This window comes from Hippocampus zosterae, chromosome 9 (assembly GCF_025434085.1).
Source record: "Hippocampus zosterae strain Florida chromosome 9, ASM2543408v3, whole genome shotgun sequence".
NCBI lineage: Eukaryota > Metazoa > Chordata > Actinopteri > Syngnathiformes > Syngnathidae > Hippocampus > Hippocampus zosterae.
Window position 1 is genome coordinate 12090047 of NC_067459.1, and position 23381 is coordinate 12113427.

General features: G+C 42.2%; 2 protein-coding genes across 4 annotated transcripts in view; one reads left to right on the top strand and one right to left on the bottom strand.

Annotated features, from left to right (window-relative positions):
• LOC127607401 (PRELI domain containing protein 3B-like) overlaps positions 1 to 23381 on the top strand; it is a 157842-nt gene that overhangs the window by 45460 nt on the left and 89001 nt on the right. The window lies entirely within an intron of this gene.
• On the bottom strand, positions 425 to 22610 carry LOC127607402 (ras-related protein Rap-1A). 3 transcript variants are annotated; one of them, XM_052075668.1, is made up of 8 exons: positions 22448 to 22610; positions 12896 to 12984; positions 10544 to 10612; positions 10260 to 10316; positions 9450 to 9590; positions 4662 to 4805; positions 4405 to 4536; positions 425 to 902 (listed from the first exon to the last, which is right to left on the bottom strand). In XM_052075668.1, exons 2-7 carry the CDS (start codon positions 12950 to 12952, stop codon positions 4447 to 4449), a joined length of 558 nt encoding a protein of 185 aa, XP_051931628.1. In that variant the 5' UTR covers positions 12953 to 12984; positions 22448 to 22610; the 3' UTR covers positions 425 to 902; positions 4405 to 4446. The 3 variants fall into 3 exon arrangements, with proteins under 3 accessions (XP_051931628.1, XP_051931630.1, XP_051931629.1); XM_052075670.1 differs by lacking the exon at positions 22448 to 22610 and adding an exon at positions 22232 to 22411; XM_052075669.1 differs by lacking the exon at positions 22448 to 22610 and adding an exon at positions 16641 to 16792.

Consider the following 23381-nt stretch of genomic DNA (forward strand, 5'->3'; position numbering starts at 1 on the left):
GTCCGAAGCATCATTATTATGCAAAAAGAAAAAAATGGCATTAGAATATATTATGGGAGCTATGAAATTCCCAGTGACTAAGTATAAAATGAAGTCACATCAGAGAGAGACAGAGAGAGAAAAAGAAAGATCGGTAGAAGTCCATGAACAGTAAGCGGTGTGAAAAGGTAAAAAATACAGATTATAGACCTTGATCTATCATCACTGACATGACAGGCATGGAGAAAATGTTTATGGCCGTCCCAAAAAAATTAAAATAATGATTCTCACTTTTCCACATCTACAATTATGAGCTGAAGCAATTTTTTCATGCTCGTTTTTGAAGAACATTTAGAATCACACAACTAAATTCATGTCTTTCAAATACGATATATTGAAAAAGATGGAAAAATACTGAATCCCATTTCTAATGCTTCACTTACTATTTTGTGTGTGTGTGTGTGTGTGTGTGTGTGTGTTAAAAGTGTCAAAAAAAGAAGGGGGCGGGGGCTTGGGCTGGGGCTGCCGTTTGAGCCGTGTTTAGGCGGCTCGTGGACATTTCATTTCTTTCTTTTAACAGATTTCCTGCGCTGTTGTCATCAGTTTGTGGCCTTTTGGTTTTTGGTGCAGAAATGGAGCAAATGTGTCCTTTCAGCAGACACACATTGGGAAGAAGGTCCTCAGGGGCAGAGAGCAGAGTCATCTCTCGCCGACTGTCTTTCTCTTTGATCTTTTTTTTTCTTTTCTCTCCATGTCATACTTCATCCTCATCTCGTGTAGGATAGAGCGGTGTGGACGCTCAGCTGATTCACCGTTTGTGGCTGATGGGGTGGAGAGGGGGAGGCCGGGAGGGGAAGGGTGGGCAGGACTGTTGGAATGCTGGCACGTTCCAATCGGGGCAACAGTTCTTCATTACAGCATTTCTGCAAGGTGACACAGCAGTTAAATTCTGGATCGCTTCCTCCCTTTATAAGGCCATGTGTATAAGGTCATGTGTTAATTGCAACGTAGAGTTTAAGTTCATGGCGCCCTCCCTTGGCTGCCAAGTGTCATTACATCCATTGGCATTAAACTAATGAGGATGTAGAGACATTACTTCTTGATTGTTTGTACATGTATAGTACATCTTATCTGCCTTTTCAGAAAAAATGTCTGAGCGTGCTGTTCTCAATTCTGTTGAATAGTGACATCAAAATTTGGTCTATTTACATAAATACCAACCCAACATCTCGTTTCTCTGTGTGATGAAGGGCGGGTAAACCATTTGTAACCATTAGTCGGCCTCAAAATATATAAAATAAAGTTTTTTTAAAAAATCTTAATTCCCATACTGAAAGACACATCAAAATCTTCATATATCATGATATTTGCAAGAGCTTTCTTCTCATGCAATGGATTTATCCATGTTACTCCTATACATCCGCAATTCAGGAAGAGTGTAGCAAGACTTGTTGCCGGGTTGTGAGAAAAATAAAGCAAAGGTTCTCCTAGTAGAGTGGAGAAAAGACGAGAAAAGTTTTTCATCACGAAGATGTGAGTACTAAAGCAGTCAAAATGGTAAACTATAATTAAATCTTGGTGAATGTTATCATCAATTACAATAAAAGCATCAAGATGATCCACATTTATCCATTCATCCATTTTCCGATCCGCTTATCCTCACAAGGGTCGCGAGGGGAGCTGGAGCCTATCCCAGCTGTCTTCGGGCAGTAGGCGGGGGACACCCTGAACCGGTTGCCAGCCAATCGCAGGGGACACGGAGACAAACAACCATCCACACTCACTATCACACCTAGGGACAATTTTGGAGTGTCCAGTCAGCCTGCCATGCATGATTTTGGAATGTGGGAGGAAACCGGAGTACCCACAGAAAACCCACGCAAGCTCGAGGAGAACATGCTAACTCCACACAGGGAGGCCGGAGCTGGAATTGAACCCGGTACCACTGCACTGTGAGGTTGACGCGCTAACCACTAGACCACCGGGCCGCTCTTGATCCGCATTTAGAATTTAGAAGAATTGTAAATGACTTAATATTGCTCAGGAGACTTTCTGACTAAATTTTCTCAAATTCACACTTTTTGCATCGTCGATAAAAAACATGGATGGGGACAACTAAATGACTTAAGTCAAGTCCAACTTTATTGTCAAATGTGCTGTATTTGGAAGAAATTTCCTCCCTCTAAAACAGACAACATACAATGCTGCCTTGTAGAAATACCCACATCCTCCATGGAATGGTAATGGGATCCATTGTTGCAATGGTCCCGCGAGCATGGTTGAACTCAAATTATGTGGAGTTCATTTTTTCCAGGCCTTTATCTGGACAGCTCACCTTTCGAGTATCACTTCAACATTCATAGCTGTCATACAAGTGTGTTTGATTTTTTTTGTCGTCGACTTCAATGTGATGGAAGTCGAGTCTTGCCCTCCCGAAACTGATTAAGATATTGAAAACTGATTCATGCGTAGCCCAAATTCCATATTTGCCAAGTGCTCATAATGTTCGCCATTCGTTTATTGCGGGTTCAGTACATCGCAGATTTTTTCAAACATAAAAAAATATTTTTTTTACATATACATGGAGTACAGTACTGTATATGTTGCTCTATGTGACTCGCTGTTTTGCCGCTTCTCGCGGACCGTTTGCAGACTAAAAAAAAAAACCTGCTTATGTTGATTGGACGCTACTTCGCGGATGGTTTTGGACCCCATTAACTGCGATAAACGAGGGATTACTGTACTTCATTTGATTGCTTAGTTTTCTTTAAAGTTTTACTCCCTACATTTGAAAACAGATGTGCGGACCTTCACTTCATTTCAACAAAATGAGCTTGATGCTTTTTTCTAATGCCGTTGGATGATAACACAACATAAAAAAAATGTAAATAGAGATAAAGTCAATTGTGGTTAAGCGCTTGACTGAGGTCTTAGGGAATTCTGAGGCTGAAAAACATCAAGGAGCAAATTCAGAAAAGCAATATATTCCTCCTCTGTGGCCATATCTAAGAATTGTTAAATACACTCCCTTCTCACAATGATAATTCACTCTAATCTGAAAAAACGCATACAAGGTGTATTTGTTTTCTTTTGGTTATCGTTACATAATTTCGCTTTTTTGGGGGGGGTGCCAGTTTCATATCAAAGCAATGGGAAAACACTGTTTTGATAACTTCAAAATTTTTATTCAAAGGAGGGATACATTGTCAAGTTTTCTGTTTTTGTAAAAACTTATCAAAACCATTATTGTGTACAGATAGTGCTGAAATAGTTTTCAGAGTTTACGCTTTGTTTACTTTAAATCAAGTATAGGCGTTGAATTACCGGAGTATTTTTTAAATACATGTATTTGTACATCTATTCAAAGTACAGCGGTGTGAGGACTTGGGCCCCCTCTGCAGGTCTCGACTTTTTGTAATACCCTTTGCTGCCTGGAGGTGGAGCCGCAAGATCAAGGCCATTACAGCATTTCAACCTTCATGACGCTAGTGATATGTAGACGGCACATGTTAAAAATTGCCTTTTTTCTCTCATGTATCCCAATAGTTGAGACTCTGGACCACTTTCCCCCTATCAAGGGTGGAGAAAAGTCAATCTTTTGTGAAATGCATTCTTAGAATGTGCTTGTGAGTTCACAGTTCTACTTTTGATGGAATCACAAGTAGGCTAATTGACATTACGCCCTACAACACTGAGTTTCTGCATTTGCTTTGGAGGGAGGCTGAGTCTTCAGCGATCTCCAATTTTGCTGCTCATCACAATTTCCTTTTTTTTGAATAGAGATATACTTCTCATTTTTTGCACCCAAGCTTGAGTCAGAGTCTTTTGGTTATAAGTATCTGCCAAAACCAAGTCTCGATCTGATACTCAGGAATGCATTACGGGGGAAGACGGGGGGGGGGGGGGGGGGGGGGGGGGGGGCATCCGACTGAATTCCAACATAACTTTTTTGAAAGCTCCAAGTCTGCAGTGGTTCAAATCAAGTAAACAAAATATATAGTCTTGCCTTTAAAAATGGAAGGAAAAAAACCCCATTAAAAATGCTATCGTTTTCAGCCAATACCAATAATCAGCTGATGGGGCATTTCCAAACAGATGATTAAATGTGGGACAATTCTAATAAATAGTCCTCAGGGTCATCTTAAAAGTCTTGAAATATAGCGTCAAAGTCACTCAGCTGGCAAATACACGCTCAGTTCATCGCAACACCCTAAGCTCCGCCCTGCTCCTGTCATCATGGTAAAAAAAGCCACATGCAACATTTGCATGAAACAGAAGTACCCCCCCCCAAAAACGATTTCAATTGAATTTGCTTGACAAGAGGACATTAAGTGACCTGTAATTCTTTATCCTTCGTGTAGTTTGACGTGAAGTATTAAGATCCTAAGAAGCAGTTTTAAAGAGTAAAAATGTTTCCCAACATACCTGGCTCAGAGCTGCTGCAGGGGCTTTAGGATGGGAGGGTCTTTAAAGCAGCACACAGTTGGATTTCTTTTTTGCCTTTTTCTTTTCCACTGGCGTTTTCCTATTTATCTGTCTGACCAAGTCATAGAAGATCTGAGAGGGAACAAACGAACAAGTCAAAACCAATGTCACATTTCCTCAAATAGTCATGAATGGCCAGATCCAGGTGCTATCAATATCCATGGGATGGGAAAATGTGCAGCCTAAGGCTCACTCACATCAAGGACGTTGATCTTTGACTTAGCAGAGGACTCTAAAAAGGCACAGTGGTTCCACTGTCTGGCCAGGTTCTGGCCCTGCTCCTTGCCCACCACACGCTCATCCTCCAAGTCGCACTTGTTGCCCACCAGGATCATCGGCACCTGAGGAAACACCGCACAAATAATTAAAACAGACAATAACATAACAGTTACAGTTCAAATGGAGCCTTCTAACAATTACTCAAGTATTTTTTTAACCAAAAATTAAGAAAACATAACAAATCCTGTTGTCTTCATACTACTTTTACTGATTTCGAGTACTGAGACTCACTGATAATGTTATTGATGTTTAATTTCAAAATGACTCTGACAATAATGGTTCTTAGGCTAACCAGTTTTGGATTCTTAAAAACCTATGTGGACTTGCGCCGTGTCACAATCAATCGAAATATTCTGCGTGATACGCCTTACAGTATATTGGCAAAGCTTCAAGAGGACAGCCACAAGGACAATCCAAATGGATCAATCGCCCCCTCTGGGACAGCAAAAGAATCATTTTGGTTACATAACGGGTGATATAATCTACATGAAATGACTGCTACTTGTTTTGTTTTTCTACAAGCCATAGCACTCACTGAGAAGGCGTGCAACAAATGAAAGAAATGCCCACCACCACTGTTTTAGTACCGCTGTTATTTTCCAGGAACAGAAGAGAAACGAGGGGAGGGGGGACCCAAAAAGGATGTACGAACAACGTGAGCCTCGCTGCAACAACGCTGTCGTAGTGTCGGGATGCGCCTCATCCTGCCTGCTGTTTCCTGAGCGGCTATCTGGTACTGCTCGCTGGGCTCGGAGGAAGCCGCAGGGGCCCCGCCCAGCCGGGATAGCATCGCTTTCCTTCCTGAACATTTCCAAACATTTCAGCTGGATTCCGTGATACGGGCCGCCCGGCACCTTACATGACAGCGCTGGGATGTGTGTGTTTATATCTTTCATTGTGAAGCATGTACGATAAAGCCTCAAGTGACCACATCTTCCGAAAATGTGTAGAAATGTTTCAACTTTCCAAATGTGACATCGGCAGGAGAAATTTACTTGCACTGGGCCTGCAACATTTAAATCATTGTATGCGGATCCCTGCTTTTTCTCTCCCTGCCTGGGAGATGTGGAAAAACTTGATATCGGAAGAACATGTGGAAGCACCCCGACTGCTGCTAGCTTGCAGCCCTAACTTTCTGGATGTTTCATTCTGTAAGAAAATTTGAAGTGCCCGTTCCCCCTGGGCCCCGAGGCGGACGACAGGAAGCTGGGATATTTATATTAACCCTGCGGAGGGTCGCGGCATGATGTTTGATATCCAAACAAGCTGCTTGGGTACTGGACTGCCCAACGACATTTTGACCAAGGGGTCCTGGGAGAGTCAAGGAATGCGCCGCTTAACACAAAGGTCGAGCAAAGCTGCGATAAAGTGGATGAAATGAGCGGACTGGAAGGACAGAGACATTTTCAGTTTCAGCACAAGGAAGCATTTGCCTGCTGCCAGAGTCCACACGGGCCAACCATGACTTGCTCAGACACCGCTAACATGCTGCAGACGGGTCCAATCCTGCCCGCCGTGGCATTCTTTGGAGATTGGATTGCAGTTAAAATGAACAGAGCCAGCACTTTCAAACAAACATGAGCAGTGAGTCACGGGAACAGGGCACCGGCAGAGATGGAGATCCGTCCCGAAAAGTCACAAGACATGTCTTGTGTAAGAACTGGAAGGAAGCTTGGGAAGTGAACGCTACGCAGATTGCTCGCTCACTTTATTAGTTTTTCTTTTTTCGATGAAACTAGGCCCCGTTGTGTTCAAAGTCAACTCATTAAAAGTCTGGTAATTGCACACTGTCGGAAGCTGCTGAGGTTCTGGGTGGGGGAGGGGGAGACAATACGCTACAAACAACACGCTTAAATGCAACTGCTCATTGCAATGAGGCCCATTGAAGACTTGTAATTGAGCTTAGCAATACTAAAGGTGTCTGCGCGTTTTGCCAGCTCGGCCCTAAATGGCGCATGGCGAACAAAAACAGTTGTAGCAACGACCGGGGAAAGTCTGCTCCTCGCTTAGCAAAGCCAACAAAAGTCCATAAATTTGTGCTTGGATGAAAATTAAAACATTGGCGGCATTTTCGTTGGCTGTGCGTTATCGTGAGTGGTCAGGGACATCATGCCCAAGATGCTTCAACCATCAGTGGACTGACACATGAGCTGACAAAGGGGTCACCAAAGTCACAGAGCACAGCGCAAAATCTGTGAAAGCCCCTCTTTATCAAAGGTGAGACGTTTCAGACCCACCTGCAATTTTTGCTCGACCCCTCCCACATGCTTTAAACTAAGGCACAACAATTAACCAAATTCACATCAACATTGCCATGTGGTAGGTAGACTGCAACTGTCCAACCGCCAAGGCTACAATTTGGGGGGTGGGGGAGGACGGGTTGTGGGACTGCTTCTTTTGTCGACTTTATATGTATATTTTATTTATTTATAGTGTCTCGAAAAATTCAGTTCTAATGCGCAGTCCATGTGTACATATGGTTTCAGGAAACTTGAAAAAGTTGAAGTGGTAAAGTCACACGTTACTTAATATGAGCGTTGTAATCTTATTTAGAATTTCCTGACTTCTTTTTACATCGCACATGTATGACAGAATTTTCTTATGTTGTTTTAGTGAACGATTAAATCAGTGCAAGTCAAAATGCTTCATAAGTGAACAACTCAAATTGAAGTTGGTAACATTTATTCATGGCTCACTTGTCAACATTTTTTGCATTAACCTAACACAAGACCAAAACGTGCAAGACTGATAAATCTGATGGTTCATTGTAATAGAAAAAGATAATTTATTGCTTGAGTTTGTCAACAAATACAAGGGCAAAGGGAAAAAATGTCATTAAATGGCAACCACGATATAGGGAAAATAATAATAATCACAATTAGATTATTATATATAGTGTGAATGTTTTCATTGTGTCTATAACTATCGTGATCACCCGGCATTCAAAAAAATGGCTGAAGCACAACAATGAATTTGCCTCATTTCCCACATGCAAGGCCATCACAATAAGTAAACAACAATAGACTATCTTAATAAGATGCAGAATTCCGCAACAAATCTGGGTCAGAAATCTGGGTTTTTGCAATGCGTTTTTCGAGGTGTTCGGTAAAAGGCAGTCAGTTTCCCTACCATAAATCAGATAATCCAAGCTAGCCCGAGGCTAACTATAGCTCCCTAACCACAGTGGCCCTAATAAAACGCAGCGCAACCTCACAGTTGAGTGTAACTTTAATGAACTCGGGTTCTCTTGCAAACTCCAATCATTCACATGGAGTGCCAGACCACAGAGGGGCCACAAGGCCCCCTGGCCATGGAGGAGGGTGGGCTAATGGGGAAAACATAGAAACAGGCACTGAATAGGAGTTGGATTAGGTGGGCAGGAATAGACAGAAAGGAACGTTGATACCACAAAATATGGTTACGAGGGGTTGTAGACGGAAAAGAAAAAGTGGGGTAGCATTCCTTCCCCGGCAAGGAGCTCCAAAAAAGGACAGCCTTGATGGTGCCGACGCGATCACTGCAGCAGCAGAACACCACCATGGCAATGGAGCCTTACTCTAAAAGGTCCTCACAACAAAATGTACCAAAAAGTGGAAAGAAACGTGTGGAAAACCAACAACGGCACTTTTCCGCCTTTCACCAAGAATAAACTCGACCGAACAATTTTTCCACCTTTGGAGGTACTGTTAAGTTTGACACTCACTTCTCCCGCCCTGTCATTCTCAAAGCAACTGTCTGACATATATTTTATATGCAACACCAGATGCTGGGGCTGATGTCTAATTATCTGACAACGGGAAGCCGTGTCGTAAAAGCGCACACAGCTGCAGCGATTGTCCTGCCTGAGCTGGGTTCTGTGCGAAGGAGGCAAAGACTTTTTGCAGCCAAGAAAGTGCTGATTCAGTTTTTTCTCTGTGCAACGGTCATGAGAGCTGAGGGCAAGACGGCAATAGGCTGCCATCACTGGGTTCCTGTGTGAAAGGCAGATCAAATCATGATCTTTTTCGTTTCTGCTGTGGCAATTTTATTGAATCACTGTGTGAACGAGGCAAGGCTTATTGCAGAAGCTAATTTTATTCTTATGCTTATGCTTATTATTGACGAGAGCAGAGGCTTTAGCCCACGTATACAGCCTTCTGGATAAAAAGGCACAGGTGGATAAATGGCCGGTCGCCTGTTCAGGCTCAGATGGAGCAATTTTTCAGTCTCTGTGAAAGAGGCAAGTCCTAATGAGATGCTAATCTAATTCTGACGCTGACAACTAATTATGAGAGCTGAGGGAAAGACAATCATTGTTTTTAACCGGGATCAAACCAATCAAAGACGTTCATTGTTTTTACTGGGATCAAACCAATCAGCTACAAGGGAGGAATGTCCTACAAATGGAAGCAGCTCCAACGCAGAGACATATATCGCACAATGATATGCGCGGGGTACAAATGGCACTGTGTTGCCTCGCATTGTTTTGTATACACAAGTAGGACTGGGACACCACGGCCCCCATTGTTTTGTGCTAATATGAATTTGTAATTGCCTTGCATAAGATGCCCGGTTTTCAGCGTTGAATGGTCTCCATAGTAACGGAACAATGTAGGCGGCTGAGAACAGAGGCACAGGAGACTATAATCTACCAGCTCCGAGTTCCTGGAGCTTTTCTTTTCAAGCACGAATCAAAACAAAGACGGGACACATGCACACACACTTACATCTTCTGTGTCCTTTACTCGTAGAATCTGTTCCCTCAGGTCCTGGAGGTCGTTAAAGGTGGACTGTGCTGTGATGGAGTAAACCAGGGCAAAGCCTTGGCCGTTCTTCATGTACAGGTCCCTCATTGCTGTGAACTGCTCCTAAAACCATGAGGAAGAACAAGCATGATGAGTCTTGCGATATAACAAGACGTCATTGGTTGTCGCTTGGCTTTAAGATGAGATTCAACCTGAGAGGGAATGGAAACGCGCCGCACAGCGTTTCCATGACGAGCGCTACAAAACTACAAAGACATTCAGAACTCATACTGTGTGCTGCTCTATCCACATCAAAGTGTAAAAACGAAGGATTGCAGGCAAATTTTATTAACAGTCCGGCACCTCAGATTAAGAAGAGCTGGACATCTCGGAATTGTCAGGCTGTGAGACATCACTTAGGCAAAGTGGCGCTTTGGAGATCAATGCTAAACAGTTGGCACGCCAACAGATAAGGATGGCGAGAATTAAAAGGAGGGAGGCCAAAGCCGTGATTATTTCTCATCTGGGATCCAGCTAGAATTGCATGGTATTTATGGTATTTTTTACAACTGCAGACGGGATCCCTCAAAGCTTCACCAAAAAAATTGTTCTCTTAACAGACTCATAGCCAAGCTGCTAAAATTAATGATACTGAAAGCGCACTGCTGGTTAGAATCAATAACTGCGTCAAGTCATGATTTTTTTTTTAATCTCCTTCAATGCTCCAGCTAACAATCTCACACATCTTTTCAACACCAAACTAAAAATGGTTACATTCTGACTCCGACTTACTGTGCCGGCTGTGTCGAGAATTTCAAGCATACATTGCTGCCCGTCTACCTCCACTTGCTGCAAGGAAAAACAGCAGATGGTTTATAAAACATGCATAAAAATTGGCAGCAATTACTGTCACATTGCAATCAGCTTTTAATAACAGGTCAAACCTTGCAGGAATGGGAAGAAGGAAAAAAAAACAGGCAAACGGGCATGACAGCACCGAAGAGCAAAATGATGAGAAGCAACAGAACAGCTGCCCAACCTCAGCTGCCGCCGCTCCCACTTTTCGGGACACTCACCTTTCTGTACGAGTCTTCTATTGTCGGGTCATATTTTTCCACAAAGATTCCCTGCACAAATTGTACTGTCTGGAAAAGAGAAGATAATGTGGGGATCAGCCACGGTGCATTCAAAGACAACAGCAATCCCCTTTTGCATCATCTGCCAAAAATGGGATTCCCCGCATCTATGTTTTGCCTTTGGAAATAATGACAGAGGTAGGACGGCGCATATGTAGATGGGAATGTCGTAAAGGCGGGAAAAAACGAACAAACAAACAAAAGGAACATTGGAATGTTAGAAGGTCAAAGTTAATCCAACAATTTCAATTCCAAATACCAGTGTGGAGGAAGTAAAAAAAAAAAACACCTGGTTGAAGTTAGCTCAGTGCAACACTGAGGCATCCCAATCGCCCTGTGATTACTAGAGAAACGTTTTGCAATCTATCCGGTTTCCATTATGCAATCTGCACAATGGACAACAACAATGATGCCCAATGAGAAAACTTGATCTGGATTGTTGTGAAGTGTCACAATAACAATTTTGAATTTAATAAATAAAAGAACTAAAACGAATCATACTGAAAACCTCAAGCTACTAAACGTAAAACTGGTAAGCTGTCGCTCCTCTGTGATGTCATTGGGGATCCCGGTCGGCGAGGTGTTTGTACTTGTTGGATGTGTTCTTGCCTCGAGCGTCAGTACCTTGATAAAATGCCTTGCAGATGGGCTTTGCCATGTCTGTCGCTTTGCACTGGCTGTGAGCAAAATATTTCCAGATGACACAGCGTGTGTATGTTTCTCCGACGGTCTTCAGGATGACTTTTTAGCCTTATTTCTCTGACATGAACACTAACTGAAAATGGTGGCGCCCACTTTTAACAGGGAAATACAGCGCCATTGCTGCATTAAAAAACATTTAGATACTTAGAAACTTGATAATTCTTTTTTTTTTGAAGAGAGTTTGCGTGTATGATTCCAGAGACGTGATACAATGTAATGCTATTGTAGTGTGTCTAATAAAGTCTTCAAAGTCAATGTAAAGTCAAATTAACCGTGTTCCAAATTTCACACCAGAAACGAGCCAAAAAACAATAATAAAAAATCCAAGTATATTAAATGAGGCCTTTGAAGTTGTGAAAAATAAAGCAAATGTCTCCACTCTCTCATGCTGTAGGCCTGTATGCTGAACGCTTAAAACCACACCATGCTGAAAATTAGATGCGGCTTCAACTAACACCTTTCTTACGCCGACACACCCCAACGTGTTTGAACGGTGTAAATATAGCGTCTGAAAGTCTCCGGTGGCTGGACTATAGCTCAAAAGTGCTGTCACAGGGACAGGAGGCGCTCGCCCCAGAATCACCGATGTGAATGAAGGTGCTCACGGTCTTACACAGCGAAGGTGGGGAGACTCTTGCTCAATGCCGAAGTGCGTCACTGGGCACCACTTTACCCACATGCCCCACACCAATTCTTCAATGTATAATGTATTTTGAAACAAATCTCTGAATTCACTTGACAAGACATCTTTATTTATATCACGCTTTCACAACAGCTCCTCTTTGTTTTATGTTCAGAGGGAAATTTCATCTGTGCTGTATGTTACACATACAAAAGCACATTTGACAATAAAGTTGTATTCAATTCAATTTACAGAACAGTTCACATGAAATACCAAAAATAATATAACAGAAAATATAATCGTAACTATTGCTGCATATGCCTTGTTGTTTGAAGCAGTTCTAGAGGAAAGAGAGAATCAGTCTCCTTTACTACTTCTTTAAAAGTGAAAATGTACTGCAGAATAGGGCTGCTGGATTATGAAAATAATATGAATCACGATTATTTTGGTAATAATTGCAATCAGAATTATTCAATCGATCATTTGTTTATTTTGGAACAAAAAAAGAAAATGTGTACTAAAAAAAAACATTAAGAAAAATCTAATTCTCTGAAACACTGGTATTATGCAAGCTCCTTTTGGACCAAACCAGATTTGTTTTTTAAATTTAAAAAGGTGTTTACGTATAAATTCAAGTATGGTTTCCTTGTATAAACAAACAATGCATTCGAGGTTACTTGTTATACACTTGTAAATTGCCACAGAACTGTTGTAGAGTTTAAACAATTTCAATAGACCTGTCAAATGAAAATGATGAACTTAAGTATGCTCGCTATATAGTATTAGACAGTGAAACAAGATAAGATTTATACAATTATTATTTTTGTTTTTAGATGACTACAACTATTGTAATCGTTGAGCGTACGAATCATAACTGAATTTTGATTCATTGCACAGCCCGACTGCAGAGGTGTCACCTCTGAATGGGGAGCTGGGAGGAGTAGAGAAATTGAAGAAGGCACACTTACCAGAGCGGACTTGCCCACACCTCCAGAGCCTAACACCACTAGCTTGTATTCACGCATGGCGGGATCACTTCAGCAGACAGCCAAACAGTCTGGAGAGAAGTAAAAAGAGACGAAAGAAATGAATATTTCAATAAAAGACAAACAATTCAAGCGCAAGTCGGAATTTCCCAATTTTTCCATTCCAGAAAGGAAGGATTCTAGTCATTCCTGGAGGCTACGGCCAAGAGGCACAACACAACAATGGGGGAAACACCCAAAAGTGGAGCTCCTTGAGGGAGGAGGAGGTGAAAACTATCTGACCTCTGTTTAACACAAGCCAGCTGTGCAGTGCAAGAGTGCGCTGTGCCGGTGATTTATGGATCCCACTTCTATCCCTCAGAATGACACAATCGTCTTGCTTTCATGGATCGCAGTGCACCGAGAGACTCTTTTTTTGGGGGGGGGGGGGGGGGGGGGGGGCTAGATTACCTATTTTTAGGTACTGCGAAAAATCAATGTGTTGTCTTTTTCTAGCAAATGACAGAAAGCAGCTGCCGGTAGGGAAAGTGCGGGTCATAACGAGGAAGAAATTGTGCAATCTCTGGAATATGGCTTTGAGGTCTTCCAATCCCTGGCGCGCATTATGGGGCTTAATCAGCTGGGTTAGCCAAGTGGGTCACTGCAAAGAGACCGCCACAGTGAGGTTGACAAGGAATTGGGTGAAGTCAGAGTTTCTTTTGAGCATTTGATAGCCTGATTTGTTATCTTGAGCGCACATTCCATGATTTTCATTTTGCTTGTTGACAGAGACACCCAAGTTCTATTCTATTCGATCGTAACCCGATAGAGATAAAAGAATGGGGCTGTGAAAATTTAAAAAGCGGATAATGTATTTTGAGCCGCAATGAAAACAGTGCGGCCGTTTGATAATCAACCGCTTTGTAAATCATCAAAAGCTACGCGGCGCACTTCAAGCACTCAAAAGAGGTGCACAAAAAGACTGGAGACGGCCGACTCCGATGGCAAGCGGTCGGGCCATGTGGTCGGATGAAGGCTCCTCCGGTGTGAATAATTAATAATCGTTAATCCGCTGTAGAGAGTAAAAGTGGTCCTTGTGCCATGGGCACACACAGACACATCTGTGTTGCCAACTAAACACAGTGACGCAAGTGTGTGGCATTCCAAGTACAGCGCACTTAGCGTGGCATGCCAAGTGTGACAAACGCTTCTTCACTGTTTACTGTTGTCAAGGTGGCAAAGCTGCACCAAGACACAAATACTAGCTGGCAATTCAAATGGCTCACAAGAGCCACACCATTAGGTACAAGCGCTACAATATAGAGATTTCGCCTTCGGAGACAAGAGTGCTAATTTTGGTATTGGCCTTCAAAGCCATTTTAAAAAAATCTGCTGCCAAATATGTAAGGTACCAATGCAATGAGACTCACTGCTCAAGGCCCTTGTGTTGAAATCAACTGTGTCTTGCGCTGACACCAACACGCATCTAATGTGGATGCAGGAAGTCACAAGGTCTGTGTGAACATGCACTTTGGCAAGTTCTGCCCAAAAGGTTGGGGCAAATCAATGCGGGCCACTCCACCACATCATTTACGGCTTACAACTCGCCGCTTTTACACCGAGCGCCTGCAAAATTGCTGCATCCCATCCATGACGACACATATGCACTGATTGTTTGCCTTTAAAACGGAACAAGTGAAAAAGCGACAGAGGGACACAACATTGCAAAATCATGTTAGATGAGCGATGATATGTTATGAATTAGCAAAAAAAAAAAGTTTGGGGCATGCGTGTCAGTTACACTTTACACCCCGGCCTCGCATTTTCGGGCACCCTGACCGACAGGGGGGTTCTTGATTTACAACGGTACTGATATCAGAAGATTGTAAATGGCATGCAAAGAGCTACTTTAAGTTCACATACTCATGAAACATAAGTCGGCAAGCTCAGATATTGCCATACTTCCTGGTTTTCATTTGTTTCATTAAATTATTGTGTTGGACTATGCGCATGCTTCAGGTTTGCATGAAAATTGGGGTCATATCATAAAGCAAGGATCCCTTGTAACGACAACCTCAAAGTGAACGATCTTCCGCACCAAGCATAGGCCGGCATCATATTCTGCCAGCATGATAACCACGAGCAAATATATTGCGCTTTCACGGTATTGCCATTAACAGCTCAAAAATGTATTATTTGGGAAAGTGGGAAACAAATGTTTTTCCAAAACTAAATGTAGTACCACACGATATGTGTTTCGCCAAAAATGAGTAGCTAATTCTGCTTTATGAATTAACGTGTTAATGTTAGCCATGCTGTTTAGCCGTATTTTCTACCTTCGTAGCAAACTGAATGCATATTTAGACATGCCAACTCTCGACGTTATATTTGAAGACCGTCAAATGTTAACATCGTCTTTAATTTATCAAAGCGTGATGGGTGCAACTTGATTCTTGAAAATCGCGGTGTACCTGGAAACCATGAACCGGCCCAAGCCGACTCGACACACCCCATTCCTTGTCGAAGCAATTTAGACAAGCGGCAGAAAAAAAAGCACGGCTGACTTTGGCAGTAAATGTGAACGGTGTTATTGATTTGCACTCGTATAAACAAGTAGAATCCAATAAGGATTTAGGCTAGATTTAAACTGCATGGATCAAGTGACATAATTTCAATGTTTTACGCTCACGTGGCAGACTTAGGATATGTGTAATAAGTAACGTCCAGAGACGTTTTGGGGGCGGATGCAAAGCCCTACCCCAAAACGGGGGTGGGGGCAGCCATAATCCAAATTATTAACAAAATTAAGAAAAACAGTCATCGTGGTTCTCCGAACGATGGGCCACCGATAAAAAAATTAAATAAAATAAACGATCATTCGCAGCTCATACATTGCAGCCTGCGCCCAACTCGACACCAGCCTGTGTGCGGTGCAGCAACCTCTGCCCATTTCCTTAACACTGCACATTATAAACCAAACCAGGAACTGAATCATGATATGTATGTGCATTTTCTGCACTGTCGGCTTGAAATAATGTCCTGTTCTTGAATAATGGGAAGAAATGTACTGAAACTTGGATGGATTTTTTTTTTGTCTCCGTCATAAATTAATCAAAAAATTAATCGGCAAATTAATCGATGATTAAAAACATCATAATTGAGCAGCTCCAACACTGAAATACATGCGGCTAAACCATGTGGATCCAACTCGGTGCTGGTCCATCTCACTCATGGGTGATCGGAATGCCCAGCACAAAACCATGAACAGAACACCCTCACAGTAAATATTTAATTCATCCCCTATTTTTGTTAACATGATCAGCACTGTCAACAATGATGCTGTTTACCAAGAATGTAAAAACAGCTACACCGCATATTAAAAAATACAGTATATAGCTTCACACCCTTGGCTTTTGTGGTATCCAAAAACAAGATCCAGATAAATTATGTCAAAATCCTTTCGGGTATGAAATTGGATTTGGCCGCTTGGCCCTTCAGTGTAAATACAGCCCAACACATTTTTCTAAAAAGGTTTTCAGCAATAGCATTGTACTTTTCAACAACGCTAACACATAAAAGGCCATGTAAGGACATAATGGCTTCAAGCAAACCTCGCCCTGTTTCCACTCCCTCTGAACAACACTGTCATTCCTTGCAAAACAAACGCTCAGCTAGTCAGGCCCGGCAAATAAGGAGCGAGGGAAGCCGGCGTGCCAGCGAGCACACGCTTTACAGTGACATCACTCACCCTCTGGGGCCAAAAGGTATGCGTGTCCATGTAGGGCTGCGAGCGGCATGTGCAAGTGGCTGCGACAAGCTATGCGAAATTACATTCAGGATTTCCTGGCGCGGGATAATCTGACACACAGCGAGGCTGTCACAGCTGCTGACTCAGCAGGGTGGGACTATGATTGACGGCTGACCCTCCTCAAGAAAGGCGCCCATCCATTAAGCCAAGCAACAGAGGGGGAGTGCCATCTTCGTACTGGCACGTGATGTTCACACATCCACTTGACGTTTGAGGGCGGATAAATTGCCATTCTGGACAAATACTGATAAGGTCAGCCGCTACGATAACCAAACACAAAGCTGTTGAGGATAATACGACGCTAAGTGCATAAAGCAAGCTTGCGTTCAAGAGCAAACGTAATGACGTTTAACAGCAATAACTTATAAGACTATAATTTGCGAGCAATCGTAGCTGGAAAGAGAGCCTATGCAATCATGGTTGAGATTGTCATGCTGCCTTTGAATTGAACAGGGAAATTGCTCAATTTCATGTTCCTAATGTCCTAAAAACACAATTTAAGTGATTTATTGCATCCCACTGGAATACAGGAGATTTAGAATCATTCGTGGTTGAAGGTCTCTTCGTATTTTAATACAAATTCACATTATGATCAATTAGGTTTTTGGGCAAACGTAGAGAAGATATTTTAACAAGTTCCCAATGAGGTACAGCACCTAAAGTCCAAAAGCTTCTTCAGACTGCTCAACACACAGGTCTTCCTACAGCAGCAACGAAAATCAAATTGAAGTCACCTTTGTTTGTTGCTCACCCATGTTAATGCATTACTAAAGTCACATCTACAGTAAACACTAGTGTGAAAAATCTAGGAATAGTTGTATAGCATAAAACCATTTTATTGCACAACATTTGCAACCTCGAAACTGCCTGTAACCCCAAGATAGTCACAAAACAAGGACTTTTACACAAAACGAAAAATCTTTTGTTTCCAGAAATTGTTGGCGATTAGCTGCCGACCAGACCAGGGTGTAGGCCACTTCTCACGCCCAAAGTTAGCTGAGATGGGCTCCAGTCAGCTACAACGTTATCAAGACAAGCAAGCGTTATGGGAAATGAATGTGTGGCAACCAAATTTGCAGCTGGCTACAAACCTGCCATTACAACACACACGTTAATTTGTTACTAAGGTCATTACTTAAAATTACACGGCGGAGAATGCTTATTTTTTATGTATCTATTTAGTGGTGATAAATGTTTTTCATTCAGTGGATAAAAGCAACCAAGATGATTCAAGATGTTGAAACAATTTAATTGGTTGTAATAAAGTCGAGTCGCTGATGCGAGAGTGGTACACACGGCAGACTTGTGTGCGGGCCACATGGCATCGATTCCAACTCAGTGACGATGTAACTGTGGGAGTGAATGTTCGGTTGTCTCTATATGTGCCCTGGGATTGAATGACGACCAGTTCAGGGTGTCTTTTGCCTTTCACCCGAAGACAGCTGCAATAGGCACCAGCAACTCCTCGTGACCCTGTTCAGGATAGGCAGTGTTGAAAATGGATGGATGGATGGAACAAGGTTCAGAAGAGTCCATTGTTTAAAAACTAAGAACATGTAAATGACAATTTTGTTCAGAAAAATCAATGGTCTAAAAGCTGCATATGCATGTTTTGCTTTTCATTGGCTTTGTTTTTGCGACATGGTTAAGTAGTGCTGAAATAACTAATCAAATTATTAATTTACAAACAAAAGAAAAAAAACAAAGAATAATGAAAATCTCTGCCCAAAAGTTTCTCGGGAATCAGTTATGTACACCAACTAATGTTACTCAAGTTTTACGCATCGCTTCGTACCGAAATCATTTGGTGGAATGGCTGCGAGCCAGGAGGAGGGAGTCCATCATCGTGACACACAAACATAGTACAACGCAAGCACATAACAGCTTCGAAGATCTACAATCGCCACCATTACTGTTCATATTATTGCCTACCACTGCTATCATCTGTGCACTTCCACTTACGTTACTGAAACAAACTTAACAAAATAAACAACAAGTCGATTCACACACAAGGTGCCGCGGCCACAACTGACGCCCAGGCACTCATCAGTACGCTGTCGAGCTAACGGTTAGCCATTTAGTAGCTTGAGAGCATGACAGCCAACGACACCCACGTCACTCACCAGGCAAGGTCCCACTTTTTTCAAGTCATACACACTCAAAGCCACTGACAGATGATAGCGACAAAGTGGCCAATAATAATACAGTGCACTCCGCTTAATAGAACACCATTGGGCCGAAGCGCTTCTGTTCGACTAAGCGGGGTTTCTATTAACCGGAGACACTTTATTAGGTACACCTTCAGACACGTCGACGACGAAGTTATGCACGCAGAAAAACCCCTGCTGACGAGTTAGAAGAGATATTTCGACTGTGGACGTCCATATCTTTAATCAAACAACAAAACAACAACTTTAATCAACTTCAGTCAAACATCTCAAATCACGAGAAAAAATTCGTTACTTTTGTCTGGAAACAGGAGTCCGTAATTTTGCGGTTGACTTCCCTCTCAATGCGCTGGATAAGAGGGAAGTCCTGGAAACCGCGGGCGTACCTTCTGAGAATCCGGCAATGCATCGTATCGTCTGAGTATGTCCTTCTTATCCGCAGGTGATAGCCCTCGTCTCTTGAATGAAGTTGAAGCCATTGTGACGTGCGTGTGTCTATGTGTGGAGTGACGCGTGCTACCTGTTACTGTATACGGCTCGAACTACCGCGTTTTCTCGCGATAGTGGTACAGTATCGCGATAGCTACACTTCGAAAACCACTAGTTTACAATGTTCATTGCTTACGGCCTGTTCTATTAAGCGGAGATCTGTTCTACTAAGCGGAGTATCTTTATAGGAAATTGCATTAGGCAAATCGGTTCCAGAGCCTTTTGCTCTATTAAGCGGATTACTCTATTAACCGGTGTTCTATTAAGCGGAGTGCACTGTACCTGCATCTGAAATGCCCATTTTGTTGCTTAAAAATGCAAAATCAAATTTCAAATTGAAGGGGTAACTAGTAGATTAATACATTCAAAAAATGTCTAAGGCTGGAGCTCTTGAGTTAAAACGTGATAAGACAAAAAAAATGTACACTAAAAGTTACTACACGTTAGTAAGCACACTAAATTATCAAAGCCATGGTAGCATTTGGTTTGTGTGTGTGTGTGTGTGTGTGTGTGTGTGTGTGTGTGTGTGTGTGTGTGTGTGTGTGTGTTTAACACTATACAGTGGTTCTGGTCTTTTCACGCTGGATGAATGAGGAATGTTGGTCAGTTGAAAATCGTGAGATACGTGAGGTGAGGCAACATAGCACATTATTGATAGTGACAAAGGAAGATTTTGATAGAACATCAACACAATAATTCTGCATAAAAACATTTAGCTTTTTCTTCGGATATGGACAACAACATCAGCGGAATGCGTCTAACCATCCTGTCAGTGGTGCCATGACCTGTAACCACATCCTCTTTCCAGAGACACAAGAAGGGTTCACAGTGACCGCCTAAAATAGCCTCTTCTACTCTCTGTTCCTGTACCAGACAGACTGAAGCGTGTATGTGGGGAGGGAAGCGGTTGTTTCAAGTCAGCAGCTCATCGTTGTAACCATGTTAGGCCCCACAGGATAGAGGAGATAAAGAGGAGAACCTCTAATTGCGTAAGTGATTGGAGAAGTATAACTTCTCTCTTTAAAGCCTGCAACATGCCTCCAAACAAACTCCTCCAATGTCAGCAAATTCAAGTGCTTCGCCCAAGTGATTCTCAGCTGGGTAACAGACGGCAAGTAAATTACAGTTGGTCCTCAGTTTCACATCTTTTGACGTTATGAACCGCTCACACAATCAAGTCAACTTTATTGTCAAATGTGCTCTTTGTGCAACATAGATGAAATGAACACAGATGAAATTTCTTTCCTCTCAACCACAGGGGAGAGATCAATCAAGTAGTTTACACAATTTGTGGCATTGAACGATTTTTTTTTCATACAAGTACAGCAAAACTTCAAACTCCGAGAGCAGGAATGTCTATCTGACAGGCTCCACAGGACCAGAGTATCAACAAAATCTTGATTCAATTAATGCTTCGGAGAATGATAAAGCTTCACCTGCCTTGACCTCAACTTGTTGAGCACTGTATTTTTACCTTGGAACACTGATGCACAGTGACTTTACTACTGCGTTACCATAGGTTAGTAACAGACGATGGCATGCGCAGGCTTGCGTAAAAATGTAAACTATGTCGTGAATGCAATTTTCATGAATTTTACTCACGTCATTTGGGCATATAAACCTCAACTTCTTTCCCAGTTGCAATGTGACAAGTGACCACGACCCAATTCATAGGAGCAGCACTTCAAATGACTAAAAATTCCTTGGTAGTAAATAAATTCACAAAAAATATAGATATCAATCACGTACATGACCCATTCTACTGCCACTGCACAAATATTCTATTTACGCGATTTAATTTCAATTTTAGTTTTCAGGGCAAGTGACACCATGTTGAAACCGTCACAGTAATTTTGGCCCATTTGGGGGAATCTCGGGAAATTGGTGGATATGTTTTGCAGAATTTTATCAGCCATGCGCAGAAGGACTTTTCTGAATAGCAGACTAAACCAAAGGGCCGATGAGATATATTGAGAAAAAAATGAAATTAGGTTTTTTGTTTGTTTTTTTTCATTCAAAGGCATTTTCGACCAGATTTGCCATTGGCAGTATCATACAAAAACGAATTTCTCCAGAAAACATCAGCCAATTTTCACAATTCTTGTTGCTCACAATTCTTGTTACATTGTGAAGTGGAAATTCCAACCAGACTAAGCTCCTTGACAGACTGTCGTTTTTGGGAAGTTTTGTCACGTTGCTATTTCTAGGTGCTTTGAAAGGCACTTGCTTGTGGGCAAGTGCTGTAGTTGCGTTTTCAAAGACTAATTTCGAACACTATATATTGCTTTATTGCTCTTCAATCTGTACAAGTGGGTTGCTACAGGTGTTTAAAACGCTTCATGGTGTGATACAGGCTAATTTCCCCACAATATGGACATCGGATGTAATAATCCTCCTCGTATTTAAATTCCCCTGCAATTCGTAACGAGGTATGGAAACGAACCAAACCTAACTACCAACACTTTCCTCTAATAACGTGAAGGCAATTTCTCCTGTCCAATGCTTCGAAAGCCCTCTCGCAGAGATGAGGTAGCATTAATCTATAATCCGGGCCAACGAGATAAATGTGCCCTGCGCGGACGGTGTGAGTAACACCGCTAAATCCCGTTACAAAGCTCGTTATCAATAATGAGGCTAACTAGCTAGCTTTAACGGGCCGCGAGCGGTGGCTAGTTAGCATGATAGCCTGTTAGCTCAGCACCACACACACACACGTTCCTAGTTTCAAAATGCCAACACGCAACAGTCCCCCACTAAATGCCTCCTGCCGCAAACTCACGTTGACGTTTTCCACAAAGAGTCGAGCCGAGTGGAGGTTTACGAGCCCCGGGCTGGGGTGGAACGAGCCATCGGTGTTTGCGGGGTTAGCGTTACCTGCCCTTCCGCCTGGCCTTGACTAGAATGGGAGTGTTTCGGAAGCTACTCGCGGAGCTTTAATGTCGTTTTATCCAAGCAAAACAGGTTACGATCCGAGGAAAGCAGGTCACCAGCGGGACGCAGCGCGAGTGTCGAGTCGGAGAAAGGCCCAGCGATGGTAAATACGTATCGACCGCTATCTTATTTTTGGTGTCAAGTAAAGTTTGCGCTTACCGTTTGTCGCTTCGCTGTCTCTGTGGGCGCTCCGCAAAGTGTCAGCTCGGTTGCGCGCGCAGCCCATACGTCACTTCTACTCAGCCCTGAACCACACTTGGGCTTTTTTTTAGTGGAATTAAAAGGGCCACATATGCAGAGCTTTCTTTCTGCTAGTCTTCTTTCTGAAATGATGATAATAATAATAATAATAAATTAACATTGTAAAATGTCTAAAAACGTTAACACTATTTGTCATTTATAGTTATTTGTATTTCATTTATTTCAAGACGGTGTTGGTTTAGATAGTATCATTATATACAATTTATATCGATTTTTAGATGTGCTTAATATATATATATATATATATATATATATATATATATGTACATAATTTTTGTTTATTTTATCCTGATCTATTATTAAATTTCAATCCATGTAAAATTAATTACTGTAATATCTAATTATAAACATTACTATCCTATGCATTTTTATTTTATTGTATGTTTTTAAATAGTTATAACATGTGCTATATTTGTTATTTTCCTCTCTCATTTAATTATATATTAAATTCACAGAGCACCTGACCCCGCTGGCCCCTTCCACAGGTGGTGAGCTCAAAATGAACCACATTGCCTTTTCGGGCTATGCCCGACCGAGCCCCATGGGTGCAGACCCGGCCATCACGGCCTTGCCAACGAGCCTGGCTCTGGTCTAAATCCTTTACTCACATACTAAAAGGTGAAAAATACCCAGTTTGCTATCATGTGTTACGTTTCTGTGATTGAATGCTTCCTCTGCTTGTTTCAAAATACACCGCATTTTTTGTTGCAAGTCAAATGCTGTGTGGGTGAAATTGTTTCTTCTCTGGGGAAAAAGGCAAGCAGAGTTTTTATGACACATCCATGAGTTGCTGTCAAGTCACTATGACACATTTAAGTATTTTCCTGATCGT